Genomic DNA, 21,518 nt, shown 5'->3' on the forward strand with positions numbered 1-21,518 from the left:
TATGATTGCCTGGTTAGATACTAAATGGTGCAGCAGCACAGTGGAAAACATTGCACCATGATCGCACAGGGACAGAGTGGATGGGAGGGATTGTTCTTAGATACAAGGCTATCACACACAAATGTGTGAATTCACATATCGCACATACTTCATATTCTCTCTCACACCTTAAGTATCTCTGTTTTTTGGCATCATAAGCATATGATTATTGTCGATAAAGTTTGGTGCTCATGTTTTCAAGCAAGTGAACCAGATCCTAACCATCTGTCTTCCCCCCCCCCCATTTGTCTCTTTTCTGATATAGAATCGGGACAATCAGACAGCTCCAGCCAACAAGGAGACACAGACATCAAACCACCCCCCAACGGTAGGTATATACACAAAAACACAGAGTTGGATTCCTATTAATGTGAAAATTCATCTCTGTTAATAATGTTGGGTTTTTTTACATGCTAACTTTAGACTTTTTACCTCTTTTCCTGTACAGGACACCTGAGTTTTCAGGATTGTTTTGTCACTTCAGGAGTGTGGAATGTGGCAGAGCTTGTCAGAGTCTCACAAAGTAAGTTAAAAAGAAAAACACTTTATTAAATAATTGAAGATATGCTTGTCGGTTGTAGCAAGTATCCGCTAATTGTTTTAAGTTTTAGTACTTTAGTTACATTCATCAAATCATTATTGTGTCAAAATACTTCTTTCTTATTATAATTTACATTTTTATCTTCTTAAAAAAATGTAATATCTCAGTAAAGAACATTCACTTATCATCCGTATTATTGAAATGTCCACTTTTCATCCCCACCCCAGCTCCTGTAGCCACGGCATCAGGCCCTAACTTTTCACTGGCTGACCTGGACAGCAGTCCCAGCTACTACAACATTAACCAGGTGGCTCTAGGGCGGCGCTCCCTCACCTCCCCTCCTTCCACCAGGTAAGCTTTCCAGGAACAGGTTCTCCAGGGACTGCAGTACCACGATTGCAAACTGCACCGGCACAGCTGTGTGAAACCAGCACATGGTTTTATTTAACTGGGAACAAATCATGATACCAAAATAGCAACTTATTACCACTTGTATTTTTTAGAGCTTGTTGGTAAAATCTTAAGCAACATATTCTAAATGCCTGCATTTGAGTTTCTGTTTAGACTCTTATTTTTATATTAAAATTAATGATTTATAATCACTGGGCCACTCATAATTAGTGAATCCTGGTAAATTGTCATCATTGAATACAAAGAAAAACAACTGTGGAAGGAAAACGTGAAGTTTAGTGTTGTCATCCTATAACCTGGCTACAGTTTTGGAGCAGATTTTTGGGCCTCAATCTTTTAGATCAAACCCAGATCAGGAGATAATAGCAGTGTTTGAACAGGCTGCTGTTCAGCCTATAAATAAGGCAGATGAATCTCTTCTAAATCGTTTGTTACCCTAATGCTACTTGCAGCTGATTTTCATCTATCAACTATTTTATCAGATTTAGTTATTATATACTTGTTTCAGGTTTTCTGACCATTTTCCTTCTGTTTCACTACTGTGGAAAAATGGGAGAAAAGAATCTTGACAATCAAAATTGTGTAAAACCTTTTTCAAAATAGACACGTGCAGTAAAATACGTATACTGTAAGATCATCATATTTAGAGTTCCTCCAGCACCTTATGAATTATGCTTGCCCATCCATAAACACTAAATATATTTTCTACATAACAAAATTGTATGAATCATATCAATGAAGTTTTATCAAAAAATATGAAAAATTGCTGCTGCATAACTTATCTTTAAAAAGATATATTTTGAACTACTGATCTTGCCCGACCGCTTTAAAAGCTCAAGTATCGATCAGAGTTAAATTTCAGTTATTTTTAAAGTGTTATAGTTGTAAGGTAAACATGTATTTTTTTTAAAGAAAGGAAAATAAACTGATTTTGTCCATGTGTTTTTCATCAAACCTTTATCAAATTGCCTATTTTCTTTAATGCTTCTATTTTGAAGGAAAACAATTGTATGCAGAGTTCACTTCTGCTTTGACTTTCTAATGTTAACTTTTCACATGGTGCTATAGGCAGACCCGTACTTTACATTTGTGTAGTGGAAAAATTGTTTTTTAAATCTCTCCTCTAAAGTAGAATTGTATTATTTGTGTGTGTATGTGTGTGCTGTTTGTGTTTGTTGCCTTCCCCTCCATGAATGTGTGATGCTTGTTTCTCCCTCTTCTACCTTCTTACCTCTGTCCTCTGCTGTCACTTTAGGTCTGAGGTGGAGTTGTACGCAAACCTTCCACGGAGGTAGTTATGAACATCTGAAAGATATAAATGAATGAAAGACCATAAAAGACAAATCCTTAGACTTTCAATTTGTAGCTATCTCTGCTTCCTAACATTTCTGTTTCCTCCTTTTTATATTCACTGTTTTAACACTTCTTGCTCTGACTGAAGACTGTGCAAGATTGTTGTTTTTTCAATTAAAGATGAAACCTTTTCATACAACCACCTTTTAGTTTTCAGTTCTGAGTGTTGTATTCCTGAGTTTTTTCTTATTGTTCTGAAAAAGTATTTATAAATGGTTTTCACCCTTGCTCCTCTTTGAATTTCTTCCTCTCAGCTCTACCAAGAGGAAGTCCTTGGATGACAGTGAGTTGGAGAGCCCTACGGACGATGTTTTCTATCCCGGACGCTCACCTGCCGCCAGCTCTTCTCAGTCCAGTGCATGGCCTAATGACATGGATGCAGGTAGACACCCCTTACCATCTATCTATGCAAGCACTCTGAAACTTTTCCACCTTCCTGTCTGATTCTCACCCAACCATCCAAGTCCAAGCTTCGACTCCTCCAAACTCTTCCTCACATTCCCATCTCTTCTGTTTGATGATGTACACCACCCTAAAAGCTCTTGAAATGATCTCCCAACCCCACACTCACACCTGCAACAGCTCTGTGGCACGGTGAAGCTGCACCTTTTATAAGCAGCAACCAAAATATCAAAGAAGTAAAATATTTCAAGCATTTATGAGACCAAGGCATACAGGCATATATTTCACACTTCAAAAATTAAAGACCCACTCAGATGAAAATCCTGTTTTGGTATTTCTAACATGTTGTTGTGGTATTTTTCTTATAGAGGACATATATAAAGAAAATTAGCCTTGAATTTGTATTTCTGAGTATTTCTTTATTCAAATTGTGAATCAGGAGCTGAGGAAAAGATGCAAATTAGAAAAAGATTGTATTTGTGACATAGAAAATGCACTGGGAGCATCACAAGCTTGCTGCTCTGAGAGCTCAACAACAGGAAAGGGGGCAGAGTTGCTCTACACCAGTGTTTTTCAACCAGTGTGCCGCGGCACACTAGTGTGCCATGGGAGATGGTCAGGTGTGCCGTGGGAAATTTCCCTCATTAACTGATCAAAAAACATTTACCATCTCCAGGATATCAGCTCTTTGTTCATCCAAACAGGCCCTAATAAAGCCCTGAGTAGTTAGGAATATGAAAGATCGTAAAATACTTTTTTCTTTGTTTTCTTTTTGATTCTATCAAAGACATTTTGACAAGAATGACGGTACCACGTTTTAGCCGTAGCTTCAGCTGTTTGCGGAAAAGTCCCGTCCTTTTTACTGTCTCCACCAATCATTCTTGGAGGCTTAATCACACGTCATCAGTCTGACTAATCAGAAGTGGTTAAAGTCTTCACTTCCTTGTTCTGATTCTGCTCATAAAGTCTCTCAGTTCCAACAAAAATACCAGCTAATGCTCATATTTAGCGGTGTAGCTTTCCACTGAATCCAGTATCAGACCGTGGAACAAGTGAACAAAACAATGAAGCTCAGGGACGTGAGTCTTTCTGCCCTATTGTATCAGTTTTCACACTACATCTCCCATGATGCATTGGGTTAAAGCAACAGCGTCTCAGCGCACAATGAGTCTTTCGTGTTAAATGTCTTGAAACCACAACGAACACAACAGTTTTTAAATCTTCTAACTTAACTTTTATTACATCTTTTAGAAAAAACAGCTGCATCTTCCAGCTTTTTCTGCCACAATAATTATCAAAAAAATACATTTGAGATTGCGGAGGGGCTTTAGATCAATACAGACTAGGAGTTTCTCCTTTTTAATTTTTGGATGCTGGTGTGCTGCAGGATTTTAGTCAAGGTTAAAGTGTGCCGTGGCTCAAAAAAGGTTGAAAAACACTGCTCTACACCAAAGGTCCAACCCACAAATCAGAGGTGAATCTCTAATGAACTTCTGCTGCTCAGCAGAAAATACGTCCTAGAAAAAGACACAGGTTTATTTATTTTGGCTAAAAACTGCATCATCCTAATTAAAAGACTTTTATCAAAACATGATCAGAGTGGGTCTTTAAAGTAGGAAATGCTTGGACATCAGTGTTTTTGTAGACTTTTGCCATATTTCTGGGACAATACCTTAAAATGGTGCAGGGTTTATGGTTCATTCCCTATATTTTCAGTCACTTTTTTTAGGAGACTCTAAGAAACTTTTGCTCAGAGTCTGTGCTCTACTACGGTTAAATTTAACCAAAAACACAATAAGAAACCTTCTATAGCAGCTTTACTGGATGCCATCTGCCCAGTAGATTTTAGATACTTATAGAATCTTAAGATCAAGATGGATGTTGGTGATTTTTATTGTTTTCCATGAACCACTTCTTCAATGATTGATACCTAGACTCATCTGTTACCTCCCCCACTTATCTGGTCCACAGCCACTCACCGCAAGAGCCTCGCAGCCAACCCAATCCCATTTTTCCTTCAAAGGCTCACATTTCCCCATCCTTACCTCGAAGCCATTCTTCTGCCTTGGGTTAATTTGATGTTGTGAACATGATCAGTCCTTCTTTGCCTTGATCGCACACAGATTCTCCCTCCTAACTCTCCTTCCCCCCTGTCTTTCTCATTTTTTTCTCTCTTTCACTCTTCCCCTGTCTCATTGTTAACAATACCCTTCTTCACTTTCAGTGCAGCACCATTTGGCGAGTGTGCAGGAGAGGAAGATAAAACATGAAAACGATGGCGTGCAGTTTCCTTACCATGGTTAGAACAACATTGATTACACTCATACCTTCTTACTATCCATCAGCCTTTTTTGAAGTATAGTCGTTCCTTTTGTGTATGTGTGTACGTGTGTTTGCGTATGTGCATCTATACAGAGATTGTAGATCACTTGCATATTTCCGGAAAAGCATATTTTTGTGTATGTTTCAAACTGACTTGTGGGAAGTGCAGGAAGGGAAAAGGGCAGCCATTGAAAAAGTTACAAGTGAGCAGAAATGAGTTCAAACTTCATTCTGTGTGAAACTTGAGGCTACAAATAGCTTCCCTCACACTCTCCTGGCTACATATCAAATGTCAGGCCTCCCCAAGATACTTTATCTGTTTACACTGACAAGACCAGCAGGCAGGATCACTTGCTTTACCCATTGTTGCTCTCAAGTACACTCTTGGAGCCGGACTTGAACCTTCCAACCACATGTAAACAGAGGCAACCCACGCACAGCCATTACATTTCCTCTGCAATAATTTTATCCCACCCCTTTAGGTGTTCAGGTGCCCGCCCTGCATCCATCCCTCCATTGCTCACTCCTCCCTTGCCTCAAATACCTCTTTTGAATGCAAAACCCAACCTTCAGCTACCTCTCACACTCTCCACTCCTTTCTCGTCTCTAATTGACAATGTGTGCAGCAGAAAGGTCAGAGAGTACAGAAAAGTAGAAGAAAAAAATGAGGGATGGTGGGGAGGGAAAAGCCTAAAATTCGGAAAGTAAGTTGAAAGAGTGAGCAGTGTAAGAGGAGAAAGTGGTGATTGACCTGCAATGGTAACAGCTGATGAGAGAAAGGGGTTAATTACAGTGTTAAGTAGAGGAGCCAAGACTCTTGGTTACATTTTGCCAGTCTGTCCTCACTTGGGCCTCTGAGGCTGCTCCTCCACTTCTGCTCAACCCACTGTAGCTGTAAATGTAATTAAGAGGCTGCTCATCAGAGCCAGAACAGGGGCTTCTGCATGCCTTACTGCACCACAGCCTCACCTTCCATCTTTTTTCTTCTCTGGCTTTCTCTTCCTCTCCATCTGAATCACCACTTTTTTTCCTGTAGTGTGGCACATCATTCTGCACACTTTCAACTGAATTTGTCAACTTGAAGTGTAGAATAGCATGCAAATCTAAAACTTTTACCGAGCGAAGTAATACATTACATTGAATAAAAATGTGGCAAGGCAAAGGCGTTTTAATTGTCAGCCTTTGTGTTAAAATGAATTATTGGTATCACACCATTTTTAGTTAGTAATATGGAAAACAGTAGGAGTGCAACGGATCACAAAACTCACGGTTCGGATTGTGTCACTGTTTTAGTGGCATGGTTTGGATCAATTTTAAAAGGAAAAAAAACAGGACAAAATAACAGGATAAAAGCTTAAAATTCCTTTTTCAAAACATGTATATGTAATAAAACATGAACATATGTACACACACGCATACATATACTGGATAAAGCACCTTAAAACGTTTGCTCGATTTCGGGCACACAAAACACTAATGATGTTTTTGATCTCAATATATGTATATATAGATCTGCACAGATATGATCCGTTGCACCCATAAAAAACAGAGTACAAAAGTGGGATTTGTTCATCTAATTTTCTCAAGCAACTTGCAGCCTGCAAATTTTATTTAATAATTTGTGTTCATATTGCGGTGAGGTAAATGTAAACACACACAAACAGGTACCCTTGATTGCCTCTATTATCATTAGAGTAGTAACACACACACACACAGATGTATGAAGTTGCACTCATACAGGGGAGTCACACAAACACCGCTGGGTTCAGATGTAGACATGACGAATTTTTGCTCACATAGCTCACAACCCAGTGAGACACACACATGTAATACACACACACTCACTGGTCCCAGATGGTGTTTCCATGTGTGTGTAGCCTTGGGATCCGTGAGGATGCTGGAGACAGCTGCTCCACAGAGGCGAAAAAGGGTGGGGGTGAGGTAAGGGTAAGCAATCAAAACAGCAATGATTTCATATTAGTTCCAAATGATTGTGAAATTTTCACCAGAGAGCTGTGGGGGTTAGGGGCCTTGCTCATTGCCTTGAGTTAAACGTTTCATGCAATTGGGAAACACGTCTTCCTTTCACTGTTGCACATATGTGGTTTAGACAATTCCCCAGCTTTCCCCCCTTTTTTTAACCACTCCCCCTTATCTTCTCCAACTGTTTATGTGAACTTGTTCTATATTGTATGCTGTTTGTGTTTGTGTGTGTGTGCGTGTCTGTGTGTTCTTCAGAGGCGCATCTGGTGGCAGGCCTGTTAGTGCAAAGAGACAGAAGGGTCATCATGGGAACGCTTGATTAGTTGCCAGTGAAAAACTAAAGCCTGCCAGAATAGGAAACAGTGGAGTTTTTGGCAGGCACGCACACAAACACAATACAGACCACTGCACAGTTTGTGAAGTGATGAAGATTGTATCTAATATCTGCTTGGTGATGGAGACAATGCCACAAGTTTCTACATTTTCAATCTCTCTTCATCAAAAGTACGGGTGTAACTATACATTTTAACACCAATTCATATCATAATTTGCAGCTGACGATCCGATTCATTATAGATATTGGTTCATTTTAAACAAGTAAAACAATAATTATTGGCAAATCCATTCACATTTTAGTTTAATAAAGTTCACCCCACTTTTGTTTTTCAACATCAAAATTATACAAATAGAACATTATTATAACATAGTGGTAATGTTGTAGTAAAAGAAACCTACTCTACCTCGATCCAAATGGTATTTTCCTATATCAATTATAATTGATGTATTTCTTTTAAAACAAATTTATAATGGTATAGATCGATTTGATTGCCAACCCATCTTATTGGATCTTAGGAATTTAAACCGATTCATTGATTAATCGCTACACCCCTACTTGAGAATCTTTTCGATTTCCCAAAATGACAATCTTTTACTTCTTCAAAGTTGTGTTTATGTATCCAATTTGTCCCCATTTCACTTCCTCGGTCTTTCCCAGCTCTCCCTACAAGTATTTTCATCGCTGTCTCCCCATGCTACACTTGTACCCACCTTCCTCCCTCTAGTGTGACAGTGTCAAAGCAATCACTGCTAACGGCTGGTGTCAGAAGTAGGATTGGGGTTGTTTTCATGCTTGGAATCTCTCTGACAGTACAATACGCCCCCAGACTCCTGCTACATTTGGGGGAGGGAGGGTGTTTGTGTGTGTGTGCGTGTGTGTGTGTGTGGGGGGGGGGGGGGGGGGGGGGGGTATATATCTGGTAAAGACATAAATGGTTCACACGAATTCACTCCCACCTGCTTGAGACTTAACTCCTTCACACAGGGGGGGAAGGTTTTACACGCCCCCACACTCCCATAGACTTTCACACATCTCCAGCTGGAGAAGTGAGGCAGAATCTTATTTAATGCCTTGTTTGATGCGGAGCGGCCACAGAAATAAACCACAAAACAACAGTCAAAAAAAGTTGAGGAAGAGAATAGATTCACGCCACGCACTTGTGAGGACGATTAGAGTGAAAGTTGAAGGGGAGGATATGTGTCTATTGTTGCATCAGTTAAAAATGGAGCTCTTAGCCGTGCGTTCAGACATGTGTGAGTGCGTGTGCACGCAAGAGATAATGACCATATTTAATGTCTTATGACATTCCGATTTCATACGTGTTGTCAGAGCAATGCAACAACAAAAAAAGACACTGCTGTAGTTTCACAGGTTCTGCTTTGCTCTCTTGCTCCTTCACATATTTTCATGTCTCCCACATTCATCTCGCCTCTCCCTTTCTGTCTCCTCTCTCCATCCGTCTGCTTGTATCTCGCACTCAGCAGCTGCCATGTCCATACTGTACAGTGTGTGCTATTTCTGAATGAAGCTGTCTTCTTATGCAGCCAGCATGCAAGCTTCACTGTGGCCAGACCACAACTGGTTGAGCACGGCTTATTGACGGTCACGTTCATACACAGAGAAACTCTCTGAGTTTGACGCCTGAAAGAGAGAGAGAAACAGAAAAATGTAGGACTAAGAAAAAAACTGTGGTGTAGTATAAATTACTATAGCCACAGATGTTCTTTGGCATCACAACAAAGACTATGTTCAGTTTGGCTTTAGGTGTTTTGCTCCTTTTTTTCCTCTTTAAATATATGTTTTTAGATGTATTCTTCTGCATAAATAACTTGACCGTACTGCAGGGTGTTGGGTGTCCTACAGTCTCTTTCCTCTCCATAAAACAACCATTGATGAGCCAATAAAATTAGAGTCTTTTAAAAATCTGTCTTTTTGACTGGCTTGACAAAACATTATTGCATGGGCCCAGACGTGGAGATCACACCGACAAATCACTCAATGCAAAACATATAAAAGATCAGAAAAAAAACATTACATTTTAGAAATCAAAACAAAATTCCAGAAACCAAAACACAACTTCAAAAAAGTAAAACAAAATAAAAATGAAACTTTTCGAAAAACAAAAGTAATTCCAGAAATCAAAATGAAATGCAACAAAATGAAACACAATAAGAAGCCACAAAGGCAGATATTATGGGACATCGCTGACATCATTCAGTCAGCGATGTCCAATAGCACCTTTTCCGGTTTCTTACTATGTTTGGTTTTAAAAAAATAGTTCTTAATTTCTGGAAATGACCTTTGTTTTCCGAAACGTTTAATTTTTTTTTCCATTTCATTATTTTGCAATTGTGTTTTGGTTTCTAAAATGTAATGCTGTTTTTTTAATTATATTTTTATTTATTTGTTTTTATTGTAATTGTGGTCTTTAATATGTTTTTTCGTTGAGTGACTTGTTGGTGTGATTTGCACTTTAGGGCCACAGTACATTGTATTATTGGGAGTAAGGGAATGTGCTCATTTTTCTTCCACCATAAAAAGCACATTTTTGCCATGAACAGTTTGGAAGTATATATAAAAATCATGATTTTTAAAAGCCCCAACAAACAAAATTCTTTAAATTTAGTTGACTAAAGGGGCATCCGTTTATTGATTAAAACCACTTCTCTTTCCCCTCCCCCCCACATTTTCTTTTTTTTTCCTTTTTTCTTTTTCTTTTTTTTTTTTTTTTTTTGGTGACCCAATTTTTATTTTATTTACTTATTTTTTTCCGCCAGGACTGTCCTCGCCTGGTTCACTTAAGAAGCCGGGAAAGTTTGATTTCAACGCCCTGACTTCCCAGACGAGGTCCCCCCGCATGGCGTTCACACACCACCCGCTGCCTGTGCTAGCAGGAGTGAGACCAGGTGAGAGCCCTGCCATGAACCCAACAACTCAAGCCACCTCCCCGTCCTGTTACAACCTGAAAAAGAGAGAGAAAGGGATCCGCAAACCTGACCTTAGCCCTCCATGTTTGTACCACCAAAGTCCTCGTGACAGAAACCAAAAAGCAACTCTTCAGTCATGAACCTGAACGTGGAAATCCTAATGAGCGAAAGAAAACTTTCCAGAACTACATTTGCGATTTCTCTACGCAAAGTTTCACTTGTTCGGTGTTACTGTTACCATCATAGCTTGGCATTGAAACCTCTCTCTCTCTCTTTCAGTCTTTCTCCATCAATCCATTTGTACCCCATCTTTGTTTTTAATGATTCCATTGCATGGTACCAGTGCTGCATTCATGCTTTGTGACTGATATAACACATCTACTGCTTTATGCATTTGTTTCTGTGTTTTCATATGCCAGCTCATGCTTTTAAATACTAAATAGCGAGTACTGTTTACCGTATTTTTCTGATTAAAAGTTGCTCTGGAGTATAAGTCGCACTTTTGGCAAAAAAGTGCAACGCTTCTGAACAAACCCGCCAACCCGGTGTAGGGCTGCGTACACAACATAGGCGATTCATACGTCAAATTCGTGTCCGCTGTCTCTTTTTTTATGTCAAATTTGGTGCTCAATGCTTGTACAAAAATGTATTCATAAACGACGATTCCATGGTGGGAGAAGTTACCGTCAAGTTTTTTGCCTCATTGTTACATGAAAGCATTGACTGTATATGTCATTTACAATGATGTTGAGAGATCAGGTTTACTTAGTTTGAAGAGCTCATCGGTAATCACGTCTCCATGTCTGGGTTCATGAGATCATTCAGTCTTCTTTTTTTTGTTGCTTTTAGCGGTACTTCTATGACTCTGTAACCCATTTTGATGATTTGCCGCCCCGTAGTAGTCCAAGGAAGGAAAAAATAAAAACAAGAATGATACAGTCTCGATGCAAGTAAAGAAAAAAAATCATAAAGTAAATGAGGAGACCGATCAGATTCTCCTCCATGTTTGACTTGGATGCAACTTCTTCTTCTGCGTTGCTTTCAGTAGCAAATACTGATACACGTCTGCTAAAGGGCAACCTGTTGTTAGAGGGAAAATAACAAATATTTGAGCCTAATTATGTTATCATTCTTATTATAAGTCCCACCCCTGGCCAAACTATGCACACACACAAAAAACGCAATTTATGAAAAAAACAAAAAAATATGTTAATCTTAAAGGAGCGTTAGATATGTAAGTTTTACTCATCTTGCAAGCATGAGGAAAACTGTGAAATCTGCATCAGGGATATTTTTTATTTTTTGCGAGCAGTGCTAACACATTCATAAATCAACAAAATTCATCATAAATAGTGCCATAGAAATGGATATATTTCTCAAAAAAACACGTACTTGATCTAGCATTATACCAATGGCAAGATATTCTCTTTGGAGTTTTTCAGTCGGATGGAATAACCAACACGGGTTGTCTGTCTCTATTTAAAGAATTCCCAAAGTCTCAAGATCTGTAGTTTGCCAACCAATCCCTGTAGTTTGGCCTCACTTTTGAAAGACATAAATATGTCCTCCTCTGGCTGTCTCTCTCTTAATTCCATTTGTCTCTCAAAGGGAAAGATTGGTGCGGTGCCAAACCAGACCTGCCATGCGGAGGTCATTTGGACCAGTTGCCCAACATTTTGAGATGTACTAATTTTCTTTCTCTTTTCTTTTTTGAGAACTCCTAAAATTATGTTTAGAAACCATATTGTTCTTTTTTTTTTGGAGGGGGCAATAAAATCATGCTTTGAATTTTTCATCTTAAATCTAAATTTACACTCTTAAAACTAAATGTTGTCCTGAAAGTTTTTATGTAATAGATGAATCGGGCTGTTTTCAAAGATTTGTTTATTTGCCTGCATGTGTGTATATTGAGACTCTTGTGGAGGACTTAAAAAATGGCTGCTGTCCAAATAGATTGTCCCTCCAAGGATTTGTTCTATAAAGAGGCTGAGGGGGATGATGGGGAAAGAAGAGAGACGGCTCAAGAGTGGGATGGTAGGGGAGAATGAAAGGGAAGGAACATTTAAACAGCCACCATGCAGCCGGGATGGTTAGAGCTGTTAACTGTTGTTCCACAGGTCTAGTGAGTGCGGCTGTTCTGGGGTTCAGACAGGATAGGATGCATACTGCGTTTGGCTCTAGAAAGGCAATGGAGAGCTGCCAGATTCACAATAAAGAGACGCATGAAAGCTGGCATGCAGAAAACATACAACTGTATGTAAATTAAGACACAGCCATACAGAAAAAAAAAACACATTATTGTGCACATAAAACACAAATCAGCTCAAACCCCTAAAAGTCAAACAGGAATGTTTCAGTTCTGTGGGTGCAATTGACACAAAGGATGGTGTTTGACTCCAATAATCTCAAGTGCTTTTTCCCATGCTCCCTCACCTAGCAGCTTTCCACTTCAGCTTGGAGAGACACATTTGCAAAGCAATAAAAGGATCACAGCAGTGAAGACAGTAGCTCTGTGTGTTTGTGCGCCTGTTTGTGTGTGGCGGGCTGGTGGCTGATTGATGTCTCTGGGAGGTGTTTTGTGGTCACCAGAGAGCAGGGGGAAGATTCCCTGTAAAGCATCGAACTGCTGGGCAGAACCACACAGCAAAGTTATGCTTCTGATTAATTACACACCACTGACAAACAATAAACTAAAAGTGGAAAAAGCCAGTGTGGGCTAAGCCAGTCATACCCCTCTGGTGTGTGTATATGTGGGTGAGTGAGAAAAATGAAGATGCAACAGAAGGCAGAAAATACTGTAACACTCTAGCACGCATGTGGCTGTGAAAGTGTGTGTGTGTGCGTCTGTTATGTTACTCAAAGTACATAGAAGTCTAGAAGTGTTTTTTTTTTTTTTTAAATGAACAAGAACATATTTCGTCCCATTGCTACGGATAATTGAAGTAATTTATAAGCAGAAACAGCTTTAGTCAGTCAACCACACAAGAAAGTCATTGGCAATAATTAGCCGTAATGACAAACGGGCTGTATCCTGCCATCTGTCCCTGTGTTTGGTTAAAATATATGATGATCCTAATGCTGTTTTAAATGTGCATGTTTTGAACATCATGGCAGTTAGTCATATATCTTATCATCTGTGCTGAATAAAATTGTGTCAGTATGAGATGAAATCTCATAGTTTTTTTTCCTCCGCTTTTGGTCTCCACTCCTCACGTTTCTGCTCCTCCACCCCTTTCCTTTCCCTTTCCCTTTCCTTTTGGTCTTTTTTCTTGACAGGGAGTCCCCGTGCCTCGGCCTCTGCCCTGCACTTCCCCTCTTCATCTATCATCCAGCAGTCCAGCCCGTACTTCACCCATCCCACCATACGCTACCACCACCAGGACCCGCTTAAGGAGTTTGTGCAGTTTGTGTGCACCGACGGCACTGGACAGCCCAGTGCCCAGGTAAGGGATTTGATGCTTTGATGCTCTGCAGGAAGTGGGGGTGATTATAGGAGGCTTTGCTACAGCAGTTTGGGATTTAAGAATGTTTTGATTGCAAGTAAAACTTCTGAAGATTTGCATGTGGAGTGCAAGGAACTTTGAAGATGGCAGGAAGCTAAATCATTTCATTGTATATCCTAATATATGTGAGTCAGCTCAATAACTGCACGATAGCAAAGTAAACCAGTTCAGCAGGAGTAGTTTAAAATGAGGACAAAGAAGGCAACCAAAGGAAACTGTAAGGGAAGAAGCTACCCCGTCTTTGACTCATCACTATTGCAGGGCAATGTGTTTGCTATCTTCTGAAGTTAGCTGCCAGGGTTCTTGCTTGTTAGATATTTGAATAGAAAGGCTGACTTTGACAAAGTGGCAAATGGCATTGGATCTGTTTTAGTAAAGGAAAGCAGTGTTGAGGATTTGTGCACATCTGGATTTTTCCTGTTTGCAGAGTAATATGTCTTTTTAATATTCAAACCCAGTTATTTAGGACTAAAGATGATCTCTCAAGCTGTTACTACAGTGCATCTAGTAGCTTTAGTGGTACTTTTTAGATGGAATGTACTTTCTGTCCATTCGGTTACTTGCTGTCATCTGTCAAAACAAGTTGTGGTAGAAGGTCAAGGCATCTTCAAATATGCAACCACCTTTCGCCTAAAACTTTCTAGATTGATGGAAAACTGAAGAAAATGTTCAAGAAAAATTGCGTTAATTGAAGTGAGAGACGAAGGATGTTAAATGAGAAGACAGAGATGGGGTGTTTGTGCGGTGCCAGAGGGATTAGAAACAAGGCAACCCCGACAACATTTCTACACTTTGCTAAAAGGCAGATGTGGCAACACATCAAGCGTTGAAGTGGAAATCAACTGGCCTTTAAGACACATTCTGGAGTGCTTAACGTTGACTTAAGGACAGAACAGTGCTGTAAACCTCTACTGTAAACCTTTGGCCTTTTGAGCAGTTTTAAGTGATTTGTTTCATGCCAGGTCGTCCTTTGTTAACTTAAAACATAAAACAACACTGGCTTTTTTTTAAAGCTTTACACATAGCTATGCACAGATACTCCGGCATACAATCACCATTTACTTTTTCTTTCCTTTCGAATCTAACACGGCACTTCTCTTAACAGTCCCTAATTCTCCTACATGGTCGACACCATTGTTCTTTTCCCCCTTGTGTGTGAAAGCGTTCACTTTTCAATTTTTTCCCTCACTACGTTTGAGTAGTGTTCCATTTTCTTTCATTTTTTATACAACAAGTCTCACAGTGTGGATGTGTGTATGCTTGTGTGTGTGTTTTTTTTGGATTCTTATTTTTTTTTCTCACATTGTAGAATCAAAGGTTTTATGTTGAGTGTGCGTCTCCAAGTACACTGTATGCAGGGGGTGTCCTGCTCACCCTGTTTGTATGGTCCATCTGCAGCCTAATGGAGGTGGCCAGAGCAAAATGCCGGGCTCCTTCCTGCTGCCCCCGCCACCCCCGGTGGCACGCCCTGTGCCCCTTCCCATGCCCGACTCTAAAACCTTCAGCACGCCCACTGACGGCGGACTCAGCTCACCCGCATCTCCGTGTAAGTCACCCCCCACTCCCACTCCCCTTTATAAAGCAGCATTGATCCCAGAGTCTCCCTGAAGACTTTTCATAAAAAACAAAACAAAACTGGCAGAAAATGTATCCAAATATATTTTCCCTCGGATACATCAAGCCCATGAGATACAATCCCCAAGTAAGCCCCGGTACTTTTATACAGCTTCACATACTGGCTGTGTTCTGTAATGTTGTCGATAATCTAGTGAAAGAGAAAATGTTGGGGGCTTTTATAATATTCAGCCCCTATAGTTTTACAAAGTGCAGTTCCCTTTGATCTCAGAGAATTTCGCTGTAGGTTTTCGTGAAGACTGCAGTCTGTTCAGTCAGCAGCCTCAGGAGCTTCACTCTTGGTCTGTCCATCATCTCATAGACTGTACACTCCTTCAAGCAACAAGCAGCTCTAACAAAAAAAGAAGCCACGCCTTTGCCAGAACAATGATCCTCTTTCAAGCTACCCTGTAGCCCTTTTCAGACTAACACATAAACTCAAAAAGGAACAGAATATTTATGCTTCTCTCAGTTCAGGTTAAAGACCCACCTAGATGAAAATCATGTTTTTTTAACATGTTCTTTTCCCATGATAGATGAAATATATTAAGAAAATTTAGTTTAAAATTGCGTATCTGACTATTTCTATATTCAAATTGTTGTGAGTCAGGAGCAGACGCAAAAATGCTGTTGGAAAAAGCTTATAGGTGTGACATAGAAGCCACAAGCTCCCTGCTCCGCTCCATTCCGATGCATCCAATCGCAAACAAATGGATCCATGTACACCTTTGTTTTCCTCGTCTGAGCTGGCATCCGGCTTAAAACTGTGCAGCTGGATAGCTCCAATATTTCTCTCCGTTTGTGTCGCAGCGGGAATGTTAGATCGGACTGGGGGGCTGTAAGTTACCAGGAAAGCATGTAAACAGATGGGTGACGGGAAGTGGGGGCAGGCTTACTTCTCACCAACAGTCCCCTCCATAAGTCGAATTTCCAATGAACTCCTGCTGCTCTGCAGAAACTATGTCATAGAAAACGACGAGTGGGACTTTACACAAAGTAAAACTACCCTGGAATTTGAAGTATCTTTGAAACAGTTCATTTTTAACATACCATTATATTTGTTAAAAAATGTGAGAGTTGAAAACTTAAAGAAAAAAAAAGTGGGATTTTACTAGCTTCTGTTTTTTTGGAATACTTTTCATTATAATTTTAAAGTGTGCCGACCATAGGTTGAATTGGAGTAAAGGCTACAGTTTTTCTGTTGGATCAGCACAAATTCTGTATTAAAAATAATAAATACATTGTAGGTGCTGCAGATAATAGTGGAAAATAGTTTATTTTTGTTCGAATGTTTTGACAGATTTTAATGAATTGGATCGCTTTTGCTGCTTCTTTCAATAAAATGACAGCAGCATTTCAAGCTGGTCAGGTGCTGGCAGTTACAGGTAAATGTTCCCATCTGCCAGTACGGTTCAATAACAGCGTTAGGAACTGTGGCTGCGAAAAACGAGCTCATGATGCACGGTGTCAGCAACATGCCTCGTCATCAGCTTTAAGAAAATTCCAACCTGTCTGAAAAGGGCTACACTCTTTCGCTTCCTCTTGTGCTTTGAAGTTCAGTCTTCTCTCGTCTCCCCATGGCTGCAAACCACCTCTGCCTCCATTCACAAACTTTTCTCTTTCTTATTCTTTTTTCCCCCTCTCTGGTGTTGGATTCCCTGCTAGCACCACTTGAGGCAGTGTAGTCTTTCCCTTCCTTGTTTTGGATGTGTTTTGTAGTTTGTAAGAACAGAGCAGAGCTTGTGTTCTCTGTCGCTTCAAGCCTTTGATCAACACAGACTTTCCATGTCTGTCTGACAGCTGCAGTGAAATTCACCCCCTTTCCCACCACTTTCCTTTTATTTTTTTTTGCTTTCTTCTCTCCTTTACTTGACATGCTCATAACCTCTTTTCATTTTTTTTCTTTATTTTCTCTTAGTTTTCTTTTTAATGGAACAAAATTAGGGCAGTTGGCGTGGACTCCAAAAAAGACAACATGGCCCACTTTACCCATACAATCCCCTCGCTACTTTTCTTTTTTTTCCACAAATCCCACCACAGTTTGAGATTGAGAGCAACAAAACAAACATTAAAAACCACAGAGTAACAAGAACACCCTATATTTATTCTGATTTAAAAACAAAACAAAAAAAATGGAAACATTCTGGCCTGTCTGAATCAGTGCTGTACCAGGGGAGTGGGAGAAAGGAGTGCGATCAGAGAGCGGGAAAGCTTTGGTTGATGGTGCGGTACAAGAGTCGGGTCATGGAAGAAGCACAGCTCAGAGTGGGCACTGGACGGTGCAAGTGTGGCTCCTTCTCCTCTTAAATCTTTCTCCTTTCTCTCCTCCTCTTTCTTCACTTCAACTCTCCCTCCTCTCCCTCCTTCATCCTCTCCTGAATTAACATGTTGCTCCTATTTATTTATATCAACATCCATATAAATAAATATGGGACTCTCCACCTTGTTTTTTTTTTTTTTTTTCCATCTCGGTGACTGTTTTAACTGTAATTTTTTTTTCCCTAATAATTTTCTCCCTGATTCTCACAATATCTTAATGAAAGTCGTGGAACACAGGCAAACACGAGCATACGACACACTCACTCATGCTTCAGTTTCCAACCCTGTCACTGTCACCCCCTTTACATCCCCATTCACTCGATTCATGTGCAGCAAAAGCTTCAGCCATCATGACGGAGTCCAGTGATCACAACTGCCCTAAATTTGATCCTGTGGCATTTCTGAGTGGTGCCACTGTCCAGGAAAGAGGCTCCCCTTAAGCTATTCACCTTAAAGGGAATATTGGCTTCCGTTAGATATGAATAGACTTCTTCCCTTGGTCACCAGGTCCTTCGGTGTTAAGTCCACAGTGAAGCCTCACTGATTTTCAATAATCCTGGTGGCTTATTTTAAAGGCCGGGGGCTGCTGAGGAGCGTCTGTGACAAACAGCGCAGAAAAACCTTTTTCACATTCGCCCTGATCATTTCAGACAAGACCCTCCCACCCTAATTAACGAAAAATGGTTTTATATAAGAAATTGACTAAATGGAGTAAACTTACCCATGTGACCAATAGGGAATTGAGTAATTAAACAGTATGTAGACACAGCCTTAGCATTGTCACCATGATTTTATGATAGAAAGACGACGATGTGGAGAGCATCAGACTCTGCTATAGGCTGAGTGTGTATGTCTGTGTGTAAAAGCATGTACACACTTGTATCTCTCTGTTTATAGCATACTCCACGCCAGGCTCCACAGCTCCCACCCGGTTTGTCGGCATCGGAACACGGGACAACTTTCTGAATATCCCCCAGCAGACTCAGGTACCCTGTCAAACAGCGCTCATTTATTTTTACATCCACATATCCATATCCTTCCTCCTCCTCCTCCTCCTCCTCTGTTTTGTGTCCTTTTCTTCCTTTCCTTTCACCAAGCCCCAGCTCTCCACTTTGCTGTTCCTTATTGCGTTCTTTCCAAACGTCTGGGTTTTGGTGAACATTCGTTGATTGTGACAAAGTGAAGGCTGTGACACAGAAGCAAATCTCAGAATTTAATGAAACTATAAACAAAATTCTGGCTTTACAACACTAATCATTGACTGTATATGAGGGCTGGACTGAGTGACTCCTCCCTCCTTACATTCCAAATAGCAAGTTCCTGCTGGGTCCAAGAAGCCAAAATCCCATAGACCTCTATTGAGATACAAACAGCTATTGCTCAGTCATTCCATTTGTCAGAATAAGCATTCGTGTTCTCACTAATTCTAGATTTTTTTCATGATATTTTTTATTGCATGTTGTTCAAGTTATAAACTGACCAATTAGGTGTGGACTTCTAATAAGCTTACTTGTAATTGGCGTGTATGGTTGCCATAGAAATGGTGACTCAGACCGATCAGACCAGTCACTCCTTACTGACAAAATCTGGCTCCAACATGGTGGTGTCCATATTTTAAAAAAATGGTGACTGAATTGACTTCATATCCTTGAAGCCGGACATAAACCATTTTTTATGGATGGCATCACACTCACTCTGTCCAGTTCTCATATACAGTCAATGACACTAACAGCAACCAAGGTGATGACTTTTTTTTGTCCTGTATCGCGCCACACTCTTCAGCAAAGGAAGATTGCAGATAAGTTTAAAGACCCACTCTGATTAAAATTGGGTTTTTGGTGTTTTTAACATGTTCCTCAAGCATTTTTCTCATGGTAGAGGACACAGATGAAGAAAATTAAGCTTTAAATTCCATTTTATAATGTTTCTTTATTCAAAGCATTGTGAATCAGTAGCAGACGAAAAAATGCCTTTGGAAAAAGCTTGTGGCAGTGACATAGGTGCTACAATCAGCGGGCCACACGCTCCCTGCTACGCTCCATTCCGATGCATCCACTCGCAGACAAATAGATCCAGAACTTCTTTGTTTTCCTCGTCCAAGCTGGCATCTGGATCAAAAATATACGACTGGGTAGCTCTGACATTGCTCGCCATTTTTGTTGAACTGTTAATGTTAGATTGGGGTTATGAGGGGCTGTAAGCTAGCGGAAGAACGTGTAAACAGGGTTGGGCTCACTCGGTGCCAATAGTTCCACCCACAATTTAGAAATGAATTTCTAAGGAACACCTGCCACTCTGCAGAAACTATGTCCTAGAAAACGACACAGGTTTTTTTTTAATTAATTTTGGCTAATAACATCATCATTTAAAGACCACTGGGAACACTTTTACAAATGATCAAAAGATGATTGACTTTGAAGAAATTGTTAAAAGTAGATTTTATTTGTTTTTCCTCACAGCACATTCAGTTGTTTGCAACCTGTCACAGTTAGACTGCAGCAGAGTGCTGCTCGTGTACAGCGTCAAGGCCTTTAGTTTCAGTATTGGTTTACAGTGCCTCCACCACAGTAGATTCCCCACAGTGCATGGAAACCTTGCCAGTTACTTTCAGCTCCAGCCGTGTTGATTTATCTCTGCACGGCCCCACAGTGTGTGTTAGTGCAGTCTGTGAGGCCAGCAGTGCAGTACATTGTGGTTTTAGCTTTGGCTGGGCTCTGCCACTGGGCTGCAGCGCCTTGGGCTCCCCTCCATCACCAACACAACTTTTCTCATTAGGGGCTAACCACACCTGCCTGCAGCCAGCTCAGCCCCTTCTGCCCTTCCCACACATGGAAACAATCTGCATTCCTGCTCGGCACGGCTCTGCTCAGCTGAACCCCCCCACCCACCACCATCACCACCCTTTTCCAAACTACCGCCCCTCCTTTCACCCACCCACTGCATCAGCTGCCCGCTATCCTTCTCTCCTCCTGCTGCTTCCTGAGCTCCCCACCTGCATCACTCTTCCACAGATGCAGCTCTGGCACTAAAGGGGGGGAGGGGGGGGCATCCAAACAGCGTCCAAATGTGCTTTAATGCATATGCACATACACTTCAAGTCTGAGCCAAAACTTGTGCCCCTCATTCCCCTGCCAAAAAGGAAAATTAATTATAATAATGCTTAAGAAAAAAAAAGTGCTTTTACAATAGCTTACATCTGCTCAGAGACTGCTTGTCATTTCCTGCTGCTGGTTATTGAAATTATTACAAAATCTGCACCTAAACTAGTTTGCCAGATTTCTATGAAGCACACTGAGAACCTGGGCATGAGTACCAACAGCTGCGGGTTAGATGAGCCTAGTAGGTCAGCAACAACCTTAGCCAGAGTGACGAGCAGAGGCCTCCGCCTGTCCTGCTGTTCTCTGGCATATGGCGAGGTTCAGACGAGGGCCCTGCCAGCCTGCCTCACTGCTGCTGGCCAACTAGCCAAGACAGAAGGACAGTGTCTTCTCTCTGGTGTCAGAGCAGCACGCAGAGAAAAGCTGGTCTGAGGAGCTCTCTGGTGGTGAGGCCTCTGCAATGCAAGCATGAAACGCTGTTAAAAAAAAAAAAGAGGAGGGGGTTGCTCAGAAAGCAGGAAAAAAAACGGAGGCAGTTAGTTTGAGTTTGCTGCCCTCCACAGTCACGTCCAGGCTGTCTGGTTGCTGCTGGCAACCAGACATGATGTCATACACAGTTGAACTTGGACTTGGGGGGTGAGGGGGGTCACTTTCCGCTGCCAAGGATTA

At 40.8% G+C, this 21,518-nt stretch overlaps 1 protein-coding gene across 12 annotated transcripts in view; it reads left to right on the plus strand.

Annotated features, from left to right (window-relative positions):
• LOC101159559 (nuclear factor 1 X-type) overlaps nucleotides 1-21,518 on the plus strand; it is a 110,739-nt gene that overhangs the window by 82,819 nt on the left and 6,402 nt on the right. For 4 of the 12 annotated variants that reach the window (XM_023955588.1, XM_023955591.1, XM_023955587.1 and 1 more), the window contains 10 exons: nucleotides 305-367; nucleotides 488-562; nucleotides 808-931; nucleotides 2,247-2,282; nucleotides 2,599-2,726; nucleotides 4,971-5,045; nucleotides 10,166-10,294; nucleotides 13,592-13,758; nucleotides 15,217-15,364; nucleotides 18,649-18,737. In XM_023955588.1, the coding sequence (XP_023811356.1) occupies nucleotides 305-367; nucleotides 488-562; nucleotides 808-931; nucleotides 2,247-2,282; nucleotides 2,599-2,726; nucleotides 4,971-5,045; nucleotides 10,166-10,294; nucleotides 13,592-13,758; nucleotides 15,217-15,364; nucleotides 18,649-18,737 (1,034 nt within the window). The remainder of the gene's footprint in view (nucleotides 1-304; nucleotides 368-487; nucleotides 563-807; nucleotides 932-2,246; nucleotides 2,283-2,598; nucleotides 2,727-4,970; nucleotides 5,046-10,165; nucleotides 10,295-13,591; nucleotides 13,759-15,216; nucleotides 15,365-18,648; nucleotides 18,738-21,518) is intronic. The other 8 variants (XM_023955594.1, XM_023955598.1, XM_023955590.1 and 5 more) reach the window with 8 other exon arrangements.

Source organism: Oryzias latipes, chromosome 1 (assembly GCF_002234675.1).
Source record: "Oryzias latipes chromosome 1, ASM223467v1".
Lineage (NCBI taxonomy): Eukaryota > Metazoa > Chordata > Actinopteri > Beloniformes > Adrianichthyidae > Oryzias > Oryzias latipes.